The sequence below is a fragment of the Lepidochelys kempii genome, chromosome 3 (assembly GCF_965140285.1).
Source record: "Lepidochelys kempii isolate rLepKem1 chromosome 3, rLepKem1.hap1, whole genome shotgun sequence".
NCBI lineage: Eukaryota > Metazoa > Chordata > Testudines > Cheloniidae > Lepidochelys > Lepidochelys kempii.
The window spans coordinates 191741561-191754930 of NC_136382.1; the positions used below are offsets into that span (position 1 = coordinate 191741561).

Below are 13370 nucleotides of genomic sequence, written 5' to 3' on the forward strand. Positions count from 1 at the left end.
AATTTTTTTTGTATTAAAAACGTCATACGCGAATAGCAAACAAGAAGCCCAATGAAAATATTACCATACAATGTAATGATCTGATTATATGAAGTATTAATTTTTTTATATTAATTTTTATGGCAATATTCACCAGTATACTGTATAGCTGTTTTATGTCACTCTGGAGCAGCACAAAGCAGCAGAACATACTTGCCAGATCGCTGGCATTTACAACTACTTTGCATTGCCACAGTGCAAACCAGCTGCACTGCAGATCCCAGTTTCTCCTTAGCTCCTGTCCTCCAAAAATCCCCCAACTCTTGCACCTCCCTACATTTCACAGCACATACCATCCAACTTCTCCCTCCTCCTTGTATCTCACACTCCCTTGCACACATGCAACACACCAGTTCCCCCCGCTTCCTGTTCCACTCACACTTCCACATATACACCTTGTTTCCCCCTCCTACCATCTGCTGAGGAGATCTGGTGCAACAGGTAGCCTTTCAAAATACATATATAGGATTAAGTTTTGTTTATTTTTCTGCCATTAGTTTTTGAAACTGAAAGTTTAGATATCAGCGGAGGCTGGTATATAAAAATCTCCTCCTCCAGAAAAATTTCAAAACTGGTGCCACCTCCAATGATTCTCAGCTGGACTGAGATCATAGCTGCCCTCAGGTAAAATGCCTTCTTTCAAAACGGCCACAGCCTCACAATGTTTTCAGGGAGAGTTAAGCAAGTAGTCTGTGTCCTCTGTCCTACTAAGAACAACTGGAAATGGCAGCTACCATGAAAGAGGGCAGTTCTAGGTGGAATTATTTTAAGTAGAACATAGCCAGGAATAAAACAGGAAGCCGGGGGATAGAATGAAGAATGGGGAGAGCACAGAAATTAGGAGAGAAAGCGAGGCAAAGGAAAAACATACACATAGAAAAATAAAAGAAAACTCTGAAAGAGAGGACAGACAAGAGAAGAACTATGAACAAGGTAGGCCACAGATCAGGGAAAAATAAAAAAGAGAAAGCGGGAACTACATATACAGGGTAGAAAATATAGGAAAGAAAGGGGTAGCAACTTAAAAAAACAAGAAAGGAGAATCACAGAGGCAGATACTTCTCACCCCCCGCCCCCCCCACACACACACACATACAGTCAACCTGTAGAATTTGATGCCCGGGGATGCTGTGAAGACCAAAAGTAAAACTGGATTGAAAAAAGAATTAGGTAAGTTCCTGGAGGATAGATCCATCAATAGCTATTAGCCAAGATGGTCAAGGACACAACCCCATGGTCCAAGGTGTCCCTAAACCTCTGACTGCCAGAAGCTGGGACTGGACGATAGGGATTGGATCACTCAATGCTTGCCCTGTTCTGTTCATTGACTCTAAAGTATCTGGCACTAGCCACCGTCAGAGACAGAATACTGAGCTAGACAGCCCATTGGTGTGACCCAGCATGACCATTCTTATGTTCTTAAGAATTAGAATTATGTTCTACAGGTTAAAATTTTAAAACTAAACATTTAAAATTAAATTTGAAAGTGACAACCTATATTAAGGCATAACTTACTATAATCATTAAATACAAAAAAATATTAAGCAGTATATGTTTGCTACCAAATTTTAAAGAAAATCAGGCCACTGAACTGGTGGAAATTCCTGGCTAGGCACCTGGAACCAGAGTTGGAGTTCTAAACCAGCTTTTTACAGCAATAGCCTCCTCTGCAGGTGCGGAGAGACTATTTTCTTTTCAGCTTATTCAGCTAGTTCAATTCAATGACTAGTTCAAACTAGGTTTCAGAGTAGGAGCCGTGTTAGTCTGTAATTGCAAAAAGAAAAGGAGTACTTGTGGCACCTTTTTTCTTTTTTCGAAGTCCTCCTTTAGTTCAAAGTAAAGAACCCAAATGGGGGATGAAAAAGCAGAAGAGCTCGTTTTCCTCTTCCAATCTATGAATGAAAACTGGATCTGAGAAGATGAGTTCTACTACTTCTAAAATTTTGAAGGGCATGGTGACTAGAAACAATCAGTTTAATTCATCAACTGCAGATACTACTACTTTTGTTAGTTTTAAATGCCAAATGGCTGATACAAATTTTCATCCCAGGAGGCTGACACAAATCTCAAGTAAAAAATTAAGCATTGCTTAGTAAATAAGAGCTGCATCATTCACCATCTTCTAACATAATAAAAGATGGAAAAATTAAGAATCTGAATAATGTAAGTTAAGCTAAGTAGATGCTTAAATAAATTTATATAGATATAGTGTAGCCTCCTGGTTAGTAAAAAGTAGTACCAAAATTTGCATGAAGGCTAAATGTAGTTGTAAATAATAGGTTTTAATGGCTATCAGCTAATATGTATAAATCGCTCTTTAGGAAAATAACTAAAAGGTACCAGTGCAAAATACAATTAAAAACAATTAATTTAAGGTTGCCTACTTGCTGACTTAAATCGTTTTCCATTAAATCAATCCACCCTGCCCATCCTACTCTAAATCAGACAGACAACCACTCATAACATCAGGGAGATGTTGAAGCAGCAGAACTCTTACAGCAGTGGTGGGCAACCTGCGGTCCGCAGGCAGCCTGTCAGGGTAATCCGCTGACGGGCCGCCAGACAGTTTGTTTACAACAAACTGGCCACTGCTTCCCGCAGCTCCCATTGCCGGGAACGGTGAACCACTGTCTGGAAATGTAAACAAACTGTCTGGTGGCTGGCCAGCAGATTACCCTGACGGGCCGCAGGTTGCCCACCACTGTCTTACAGGAATCAATGTTGTAATGAGCTGAATGGTCAGGAACTTTTATGGAAGCACAACACACCTGGCACATGTCTCAGGATCTGCTTGGAACATCCACAAGTTTAAAGACACCAAACCCACTTCTTGTTAAACAGAGTGAAAATCAAACACCCCACAAAAAGTTGGAAGAAAACTTCTTGAGTGGGAACTTTCCTATACAGGAAATTATTTGGTCTCAAGTTCAACACTAGCAGAAGTGACAAAGGGACATCCATAATAATATTAAAGCTATTTTATCTTGTCTCCTTAATTCTATTTGAATAATTTACTCATGTAACCAAGAAGGGCTGTTACTGTAGAGACTGTGCAGAATCATGATCAGGTATATGGAAAGAAGGTGGCCCATCAAAATACTTCTATCTTAAAAAGATCCACAACATGAAGAAGTTTGAGAGTCACTGCTATAATGTGATTTCCCCAATACCATTTTCTACTATAAGAAATGTATCTCAAGATTAAATCATAATACTCATTATATACAAGAGAAAGGTTGTAGTAACTGCTTGATTTGGTTCATAACACGATAAAACTGAGTAGAATTGGATTTACGTAACTAATCTTCAGCATTAATAATAGACTGGTTTGTGTAATGGGAAAGACCTATCTTCAGTAGTATAACTCAGACAAATTTCAGGACAAAAGAAAAAACAGTGTTATTTTAGATAAGACCAAATAATGGCAAATTCTGAAAGTTGCATGCACAAAAAATTAATGACAGGTTTCAGAGTAGCAGCCGTGTTAGTCTGTATCTGCAAAAAGGAGGACTTGTGGCACCTCAGAGACTAACAAATTTATTTGAGCATAAGCTTTCGTGAGCTATAGCTCACTTCATCGGATGCATTCAGTAAATGCTCACGAAACCTTATCTCAAATAAATTTGTTAATCTCTAAAGTGCCACAAGTCCTCCTTTTCTTTTTACAAAAAACTAAGGCAGCTTTCTAATTTTGGAAACCTCTTTAAGCTAGAATTCTTACCAATTATAGAGTGCTTTTCATCTTCAAAGTGCTTTACAATTACAAACATTAACGTGAAAGTTTAGACATTATCTTTTACTCTCACCTTAGTTTTTGCTTTTTAAAGTTATTGTTTTCGTTTATTATGTCAGTTTTATTAAGGGGGAGGGGGTCTCTCTTGCCATTTTACTTTTATGTTTCTTCTTCTTTCCTGGTTATTGTCACCTACTCAGAGCCAGGCTCTACAAAGCTCACAGTCACAAGCAACCCCTGGAGAGGGATCTATTAATGTAAAAAGAACAAGGAGTACTTGTGGCACCTTAGAGACTAACAAATTTATTAGCGCATATGCTTTCATAGGCTAAAACCCACTTCATCCTTCTATCTTCATAAATGATCTGGAGGATGGTGTGGATTGCACTCTCAGCAAATTTGCGGATGATACTAAACTGGGAGGAGTGGTAGATACGCTGGAGGGCAGGGATAGGATACAGAGGGACCTAGACAAATTGGAGGATTGGGCCAAAAGAAATCTGATGAGGTTCAATAAGGATAAGTGCAGGGTCCTGCACTTAGGACGGAAGAACCCAATGCACAGCTACAGACTAGGGACCGAATGGCTAGGCAGCAGTTCTGCGGAAAAGGACCTAGGGGTGACAGTGGACGAGAAGCTGGATATGAGTCAGCAGTGTGCCCTTGTTGCCAAGAAGGCCAATGGCATTTTGGGATGTGTAAGTAGGGGCATAGCGAGCAGATCGAGGGACGTGATCGTCCCCCTCTATTCGACATTGGTGAGGCCTCATCTGGAGTACTGTGTCCAGTTTTGGGCCCCACACTACAAGAAGGATGTGGATAAATTGGAAAGAGTCCAGCGAAGGGCAACAAAAATGATTAGGGGTCTGGAATACATGACTTATGAGGAGAGGCTGAGGGAACTGGGATTGTTTAGTCTGCAGAAGAGAAGAATGAGGGGGGATTTGATAGCTGCTTTCAACTACCTGAGAGGTGGTTCCAGAGAGGATGGTTCTAGACTATTCTCAGTGGTAGAAGAGGACAGGACAAGGAGTAATGGTCTCAAGTTGCAGTGGGGGAGGTTTAGGTTGGATATTAGGAAAAACTTTTTCACTAGGAGGGTGGTGAAACACTGGAATGCGTTACCTAGGGAGGTGGTAGAATCTCCTTCCTTAGAAGTTTTTAAGGTCAGGCTTGACAAAGCCCTGGCTGGGATGATTTAATTGGGGATTGTTCCTGCTTTTGAGCAGGGGGTTGAACTAGATGACCTCCTGAGGTCCCTTCCAACCCCGATATTCTATGATTCTTTTTGCTGATACAGACTAACACGGCTACCGCTCTGAAACCTACTAATGTAAAGAACCTATTTTCATTTTTTTAAAATTGCTAGCCTGGCCCCTTACAAAGAATACCTACCTTATGTTTTCACGGCTATGTAAATTGATTGCTAGTTTTTAAAAGAAACAAGCAGCAGGGCTCCACTTCTCCCACAGTTGCACTAACACACTTTTTATATAAAAGTGAGTCAGTTATCCCAACAAATCCACCCCACAATCTTCTGGAAGGTTCTGCACATAGAGACGTGATAATGGTGGACAGGAAACGATTTAATTTGGCCACAATAGATACAGCAAAATGTTTTACAGGCCTCTCCAAAACTACAAAGGCTGGCTCTAGACAAGTAAGATCATTAACTTCCAAATTTAATGATAACCACTGAATGACTAGGAGAGGTGTAGCAGGATTCTGCCTACAACAGTTGCAAAACAAGTACTCTGTATTTTCAGTATTTTAATTTTTTCATATTATTGGTTTGAAAGGAAATGTGTTCAATATCCACAAACAGGTCACTGGAACAGTATTTACCACACTAAATGTGAGAAAACAGGTTGAGATTAAAATAGTTAGGTGTTAGTGATATACAACCCAGAGAAACCAACTAAGTACCATGAAATCCTTTTCAGACTTTGTCCACACTACACAGCTTTTAGCAACACAGCCGTGTCACTACGAGTCAGGCAGCGTAGCCGCTGTTTGTCGGCACTTCTAGCAACAAATTTCCTCCACCCACACTGAACAGCGTTCGCATTGTAGACAGAAGAGCGCTCCTGCTGACAACACGCTGTTCACACTGACACTTGCCGCAGCAAAACTTTTGTCTTTCCAGTGGGGCAGGGCAGGTTTAGCACCTCTGAATGACAAGTTTTGTTGCTCAATTGCCAGTGTAGACATAGCCTTAGTGATATTTTTTTCCCGTAACAGAAAATTAAACATTAAGTGTACTGGAAAAATTTGGGATTTTTGTTCTACTTAATTGTAAGTACAGTTTTACTGTGTTAAAGGTTCAGTAAAAGGAGGTTTCACTGCACACAGAATGTTACTAGGATTGCCTCATCCTCCAGGAAGGTCTAGTCCTCATGCATTACTAGATATGTATTATATCCCTTCAAGAGTATTTGATAGAAGGCCAAACCAGCTGTCTTCAGTACCTAAGTTATAAAAACTAGCAAAACCCCTGAAGTTGGTTTCAAGTGTTTGATAGGTTTCTAGTTTAAAAATGCATCAATTTATTTTGTAACAAATTTTGCAGACCATCTGAGAATTCTGAAGGACATGAAGCTGCCTGTAAATATTTTATGATATGCCCATCTGTTTGCTAGTTATTGTGCTGTTTGGAATATGATTACAAGACAGGGGAGGGGTTACTATCTATGCAGGAAGGGAGACAATTAGTTAATAGCAACTGCTGTGAAGTCTATCCCTGACCCCCGGTTGGCCACATAAATTGGTTTAAGCAGATTCAAGAGACAATGGGGAAACAAATAATTTTGGAACTAATCAAAAGATAACCCCTAAAGAACAGGGGAGAGAGAGAGAGAAGCAGCAACTGCAGGGAAGGAGGCCAGATAAAGACAACAGGCCAGTTACCTGAAGGGGTGCACTCAGATGTGAGAAGAAGTCAAAGGTGCAGCAAGCCCTGACCAGTGACAAGAGTAACCAAGAACAGGCCTTTGTAATGTTTGCCGAATAAGAAAGACAGCCATTGGAGTTTATAAAAAGTCACTACACTCTGTATGCACAACTCATAAGTTTGTTTTGTTTTTTTAAAGATGCAAGACTTATAAATATATTCCATTCTTAACTCTTGGAATATTTACCATTTTTAGTCTGGTACCCACATGAATCCTTAGGAGTATGCACGTACAACATTTTCTGTTTTCTCCAGAGAGTTGGTACACAGTCACAGTATACAACATAGCAGCTGTAAGTGTTATCACACCACATGCTGTAAATGTATACCAAGTATGCACATGTTTCTAGGCTCATAAGCTCTTTGAAGCAGGGACCATTTATTTCAAAATGTGTGTACAATGCCTAGCAAAACAGGGTATTACACAGCTAAGTTTGACATGCTTAAATGTAGCACTTAAGCTTTGTATTTTAAAAAATAATTACGCTGATCAGTACCGTTCATGAAAAACTACAATTTTTTTTAAATTATGGGCCCCATATTGCTACATTTACTCAAACTGAGTAGTATTTACTCATGTGTAGACCCATTGACAAATGCTAAAGGTTACAGAATCAAGCCTAAGGACCTGACATCCTGCAATGAGCGCTCTCTGTGCAGACAGATCCCTGTACCAATATAGAGGTCATTGCTGGACTGGGGCTCCAATCCTGCAAACACTTATGCACATGCTTTATCACACTGAAGTCAAACAGGACTACTAATGTGCTTAAAGATAAGCTTGTGCATAAGTATTTGCACTATCAGACCCTAAATTGGTAAAATTCATCTTTCTGTCCTTCCCAAAGCAGGCACGGCTCTATGAACAAAAAAGGGAATTCCTATGTGCTCTCAACAGAGCATCGAGGCTCAGCAGTCTGTTTCTCTGTTGAATCTCCTGTAATACAAACAATTCCAGATAATTACATCATGAATTTTTAAGTAAATAAAGACAAAAGGCAGAAGTATTTTTGCATGGAGGTTATGATGTATAATAACTGCCCTCTAACAGTGAAGCAAGATGATGCCATTGAACTTCAGTTTACATTCTTGGATCTCTGTCAAGATACTAATTCAGTAGTTTTAGTACAGTTAAGCGGCAACCCCAAATGCTCAGCAGACAGGAAAGAAAATTGCTAGGAGTCTCTGGCTCACACATTTTGGGCATCATTCTTATGATGATTTTTCAAAATGAGGAGTGCAATGATTTTTTTGGTGCACGTAAATTAAAAATTCATGTAAATAACGCAAGGGCTCTAAAGTAAAGCTATACAAATCAAGATATTAATAATAAAGCTAAGACTCCCTCTTTAATTCACTCTATTACATTTAGGTTTTCCAGGTAGCTTATATATTGCACCACCAGTATTTTAACGTCTAAACACAAAAAATTATATTCAGCCTTATTACAAATGACATTGTTTCTGTGCGTTTAAGACAGGCTTTTTATGTTGTTTGAACAGAGTTTATAGAGGTTAAATGTAAGACAACAGTGAAGCATAATTTTCCCCAGGAAATTAACTACCAAAGTCATCTTCCCTTTTCAAATTTAAGAATAGCAAAATCACATCATTAATATATCGAGAACCTACTACCCTATTTACAGATAAGCCACTCTTAAAAAGCAAAGGCATACATCAAACACTTATCTTTAATTAATCATCAAATTATCTGAACCCCAATTAAAAAATGGTTTCCAAACTAGATTAATTATAGAAATCAAGTAACACTAGGCTTCACACATTGAAATGTATGTTTTATTCCAGCCTAAAACATTAACATTCAATGTTAAATCAACATTCAACATACCAATCTTTATTAAACTTATACATTGAAGCCATCAGGCCACTACCAAATGAATTCTCTCTTCCAATAAAGTTATCAGACTAATACACCACTGATAACTGAACTAGTCCTACAGTCAATCTGTTAAAGATCAGCTGTTTGAAATAAACTGGCAGATCAAACACACAATCTACATTTTATCAAATTTTGCCCTACTCTCCACCCCAAATATTGTACTGGGGGAGGGATGATAGGATAGCATATGTATGCAGAATTGTTGTAGCCCTGTTGGTCCCAGATATTAGAAAGACACACAAGGTGGGTGAGGTAATATCTTTTATTGGACCAACTTCTGTTGGTAAGAGAAGCTTTCAAGCTTAAACAGAGCTGAAGTTGGTCTAATAAAAGACATTACCTCACCCTCCTTGTGTCTCAGGATAATAATGATTAACATAAGTAAACAATGCAAAACATGCACTGCTCAAAACATGATGTTAAAATTACAAACTTGACCAAACCAGCTAGTAAAGTGATTTTAACAATCAAGAGTTGCCTGAGGTTAATTTGTAATCTGATTTACTCATGTCTCCAGGCCGTCAGGCCTACTGACACTTGGGTTTATAACTAAAATATTTCTCAAAAATAGTGATGTTGATCATAGCTAAGTTGCAAGGATTTACAGCAAGAAAAAAGGGGGCACTAAAACACATGTAAACAGAGACAGATACGTATGTATGTATTTTAAAACTGAACAACCTCTGTGATCAGGCTTCTCAGGAGTTAAAAAGGAAATGAGTCCTAAGGCAGTACTTGTAAAATGCTCTACATTTCACTCCATCACAGTAAGATCTGCCTCTAAACTGTGTATACATTAATATCTAAATGGCATTTATTAAATGTAAACCTTTTCAAACTTGCTTCTAGTCACAGATTTAGACAGATATGTTTATTAAACGACCCAGCATCTCCATACCAAAGGTATTTGATGAAGTTGGTTTATTTATTAAGCACTGCCTACGTACACAACATTACAAAACACGGAAGAGATACTGGGCCTGCCCCCGACAGCTTAGCTAGAACCGGTTCCAAGAGATGCCCAAGGCCTGCTGCACAGGAGGTGAAAGATGCTTTGTACCCGATTGGGCTGGGGTGAAGGGCCTACCCCCCAGGGCTGCAAGCGTGCGGGGGGCCCCCCCAAGGTAACTCCCACTTGTGATGCGGAAACTTTGGAAGGAGGCAAGAGCCAAGTCTCAAGATCTGAAACACCAGGGAGCTCGCCGGCCCAAGAAACCGTTTCAAAGCAGGGACAGACGCGTGTCAGGGCCGGGTCCTCCGCAGCCAGCCCCGTCTGAAAATAGCGACACAAGACTGTTGCCCAGCCGAGGACCTCACTCTAAGGGTGGGGGGGCGGATCATCCGCCCAACCAGAGCCGCCTTGCCTGCTCACAGGGACCCTGCCCAGGCCTGGCCTCCAGCTCCTCAGCCACGGGAGCAGCTCGCAGCCAGCTCTTCGCCCGGCAGCGCTAGGCCTCGCTGCGGCTTCCCAGGCCGCGATGGAAGGAGCGGACTAGGCGGCCCCGGGAGGGGCCCTTGGGGGAGGCCCAGGAGCGTTACAAGGAGGCGCGACCTCGCTGCACTGAGGGGCCCAGGCGGGGAGAGTTGTGACCCCGCCCGGGGCCCAGCCAGACGGATGGTCCCTTCCCCGTACGGAGGGGTCTCCTCAGCCCACCCCCGCTCTCCAGGAGGCCCAGCCGGGCGGGAAGGCCGTTATACCCCGGCGGGGGGTCCCGGCCGGGCGAGGGGGCGGCCGCACTTACTCTCATTTAACACCTCCAGCAGCTCGGCGCAGCTCTCACACATTGTTCATTAACAGCAGCAGCCGCCGCCGCCGCCTCCTCCCGACCATTGATTGATCCACTCGGTGCTGATTGATGATTGATGGGGGGCCGGGCGGGGGGAGAGGGGCCGGCCTGGGATCCGGGCGGGGGGAGGGGGCGGCTGATCAATGCAAATGAGCCTGTGGCGGCGGCGGCGGCGGCGGCGGGGAGGAGAAGCCGAGTCACTCACTGGCTCCCAGGGACTCCACGCGCCGCCATTTTGCTGTGGGGGAAGGAGGAGGGGGGCAGGGCGCTCGGGCTCAGCTCGGCTATTTCCGAGCAGGCAGGGGACGGAGGCAGCCGAGTCCCGCCGCCCTCGCCCCTCCCTCCGGGGCCGGCCCTCTACCCCTCCCACCCCGGACGGAGCGCGCGGGGTGGGGGGGCGGAAGTCGGGGCCGGAAGCGTAAAATGGCGTCGGCTGCAGCTGCTCCTGGCTCAGGCTGCCCCTCCCCCACCCGACTACCAGCCGAGTGCCAGGGCAGGGGGGGGCTCCCCACAACCCCCCCCACACCCGAATGCCAGTGCACGCGGGGGGGCTCCCCTCAACTCCCTCTCCCCCACCCGCGTGCCCTCCATGGCTTCATTGAAGAGCGAGCTGCTCTGCCAAACGCACCGGCTGCCTGGAGCCATTTAATTTCACGATTCTTACTCCTGTCATCAGTGAGAAATCTAACATTTTTAGAAAAAAGTCAGTCTTGGGAACAATATTTTATTTCTTTAACACTTCAAAAAAATTTTTTTAAAAGCAACCTAAAGTGTACACGGGAATCTAGTACTGACATCTTGCCTTTGCAGCTACCCATGTGCAGTCACTTGCCCTAATCACATATTCAGCCTAAGTCTCTCAACCCACGCGTTCATTTAAAACATGACTTTTCAGATAAACCTTGCAGTTTTCAGTACCTGAAGAGGGCACCTATAGCCTGAACGTACCTTTACCAAAACATACGTCTATTGCAGGTATCACATGGTCTCCTTGGACTGCTCTTTCCCAAAACCCAGTATTTTCTACATTTTAAAAACTGCTTTTTCGTTCATGTTGTTCCACCCCATGGTAAAGTAGTGTATTGTTCTACATAGATTTACATAACCGATATTCACAGGCTATGTGCCAAAGAATAGATGCAATGCAAAAGTTGAGATTTTGTGGGCCCCACTCTGCTTGTTGACATATATGACCATCGCCATGTTGTTGGAGAGCAGTTGGACAGAGCAGTAGAGGAGTTGCAGGCCAGGCAAATGGTGTGGAGTTTGAGGACATTGATGGGCATTCTCACTTCCCTAAGCAATCAGAGGCCCTGGGCCATGTGGCTTTCCACATGCACTCTCCAAAATGCCTAAATCAGTGAGCTTTGACTGGAGAGCTTGGAGAAAATCTCTGCTTGGTTACCCCACAAGTGTGCATTTGTCTCTTCATATTGAGGGAGAGGTGGACCGGATATTAAACCCATATACTGGCCAGATTTGACAAGGGCCAGACGGTACTGCTCAGGGGTCCTAGGCTGGGAAGCTGGTGATTAGAGAGCTTGCGTGTAACTGCATGTGGGTGTATCCCCACTTGTGTGAATGTTGGTGAAAGTGCAGACTGGAAGGCTTTGCAGCTTGTCACAGAAGTAGTGTGAGAGGGAGCCCAAGCTATTGGATCAGGAGGGCTCAGTGGTACCTCAGTTCCAGGTGGCACCCTGCAGGGAACCCATCACATGCGGTTCTCTGTGAAGGAGTCAAAAGTTTTGTCTAGAGGAACGGTGGGTGAACATAGAAGCGGTAGAGGTGGTAGACTGCCGCAGATGGCGGTGAGGTTGCTCAGGTTAGCATTGGGGGTAAGATTGGTATGTTTTTCGGGAGTGGGGCAGAAGGAGGATTGGTTTTGCCTACAAGTTGGGCAGGGGTGTAGAGGCCCAGGGATCAGAGGGTGGCTCTGGAGTCTTTTAGGGAGTGAAGGGACTTATCAGTCTTGTCGCTGAAAAGTTTGTGGTTATCGAAGGGAAGGTCTTCAAAGGGAGTCCGGACCTTCTTAGGGAAGCCACTGGATTGTAGCTATGAGTCGCAATGGAGCACCACCCCAGAGGCCAGCGATCAGGAGGTGGTAGCTGTGGCGTCCTCTGCAGTTTGAAATGAAACATCCATGAGCGACTGAAAGTCCTGTTGTTTCTCCAGGGGAAGGAAGTCGAGGAACTCTGAGCTTGGTATATGAACGGGAATCATACTTGGCCAGGATAGCTTGGTAACTGATGATACGGAATTGGAGGCCCACAGAAGAGTGAACCTTACATCCGATAAGGTCAAGTTTTTTGGCTGCCTGGTCGGGGGGATGGAGTGAAGGTGTTGTTAGGGGACACGCTCCATGGCCACCAGGGAATTCAGAAGCAGGTGTTGAAAGAGAAAGTCCATATCCTTGGGCAGCACAGAGTAGTGGCATTCAGCCCGCTTAGGAGTAGATGCAGGAAGCCACTGTATGCCAGACTGCCTGTGGAGGCTGAAGGATGGCATTAGGAATGGGTAAGGTAGTATGAGGAGGACCTGGAAGCTGAAGACTACCCAGGAACTGGTCCTGTGGGTCCTGGACATCCTCCATGGGAAGGTTGAGGACAGTGGCTACATGAAGAAGGGCCTGATATTGAGCATGGTCGGCTGGAGGCAAGAGAGAGGGAGGGATGAGTGCGTAGTTGGGTGAGGAAGAGGCACCAGTAGAGACCTACAGGGCCTACAGTTCCGGCAACGCCTGTGGCATGAGCAGATCGGGCGGAGCAAGGATGTCCGAATGAGCACTGTAGGCGGTGGATGGAGAGCGTTGACGGGTAGGCAAATCATGGGTTGGCAAATTGCCTGGAAGCTGGTGGGTAGGGCTGCCATCTGGGGTGGCAATGGGCTGGCGAGAAGGCAGGATCCGCATCAAAGAGTCAGTCCGAGTCTGATTCCGGCAGAGGCGGAACCGTTGTAGCAGCGG

General features: G+C 44.0%; 1 protein-coding gene across 11 annotated transcripts in view; it reads right to left on the reverse strand.

The window, feature by feature from the left end:
• Positions 1–10678, reverse strand: part of USP34 (ubiquitin specific peptidase 34) — a 266169-nt gene extending 255491 nt beyond the window's left edge. For 10 of the 11 annotated variants that reach the window (XM_073339379.2, XM_073339385.2, XM_073339383.2 and 7 more), the window contains exon 1: positions 10364–10677. In XM_073339379.2, coding sequence (XP_073195480.1) covers positions 10364–10406 — 43 coding nt within the window. In that variant the 5' untranslated portion in view covers positions 10407–10677. Of the gene's footprint in view, positions 1–10363 lie in introns of all 11 variants that reach the window. The other variant, XM_073339389.2, reaches the window with a different exon arrangement.
• Positions 10679–13370: the final 2692 nt, after the last annotated feature.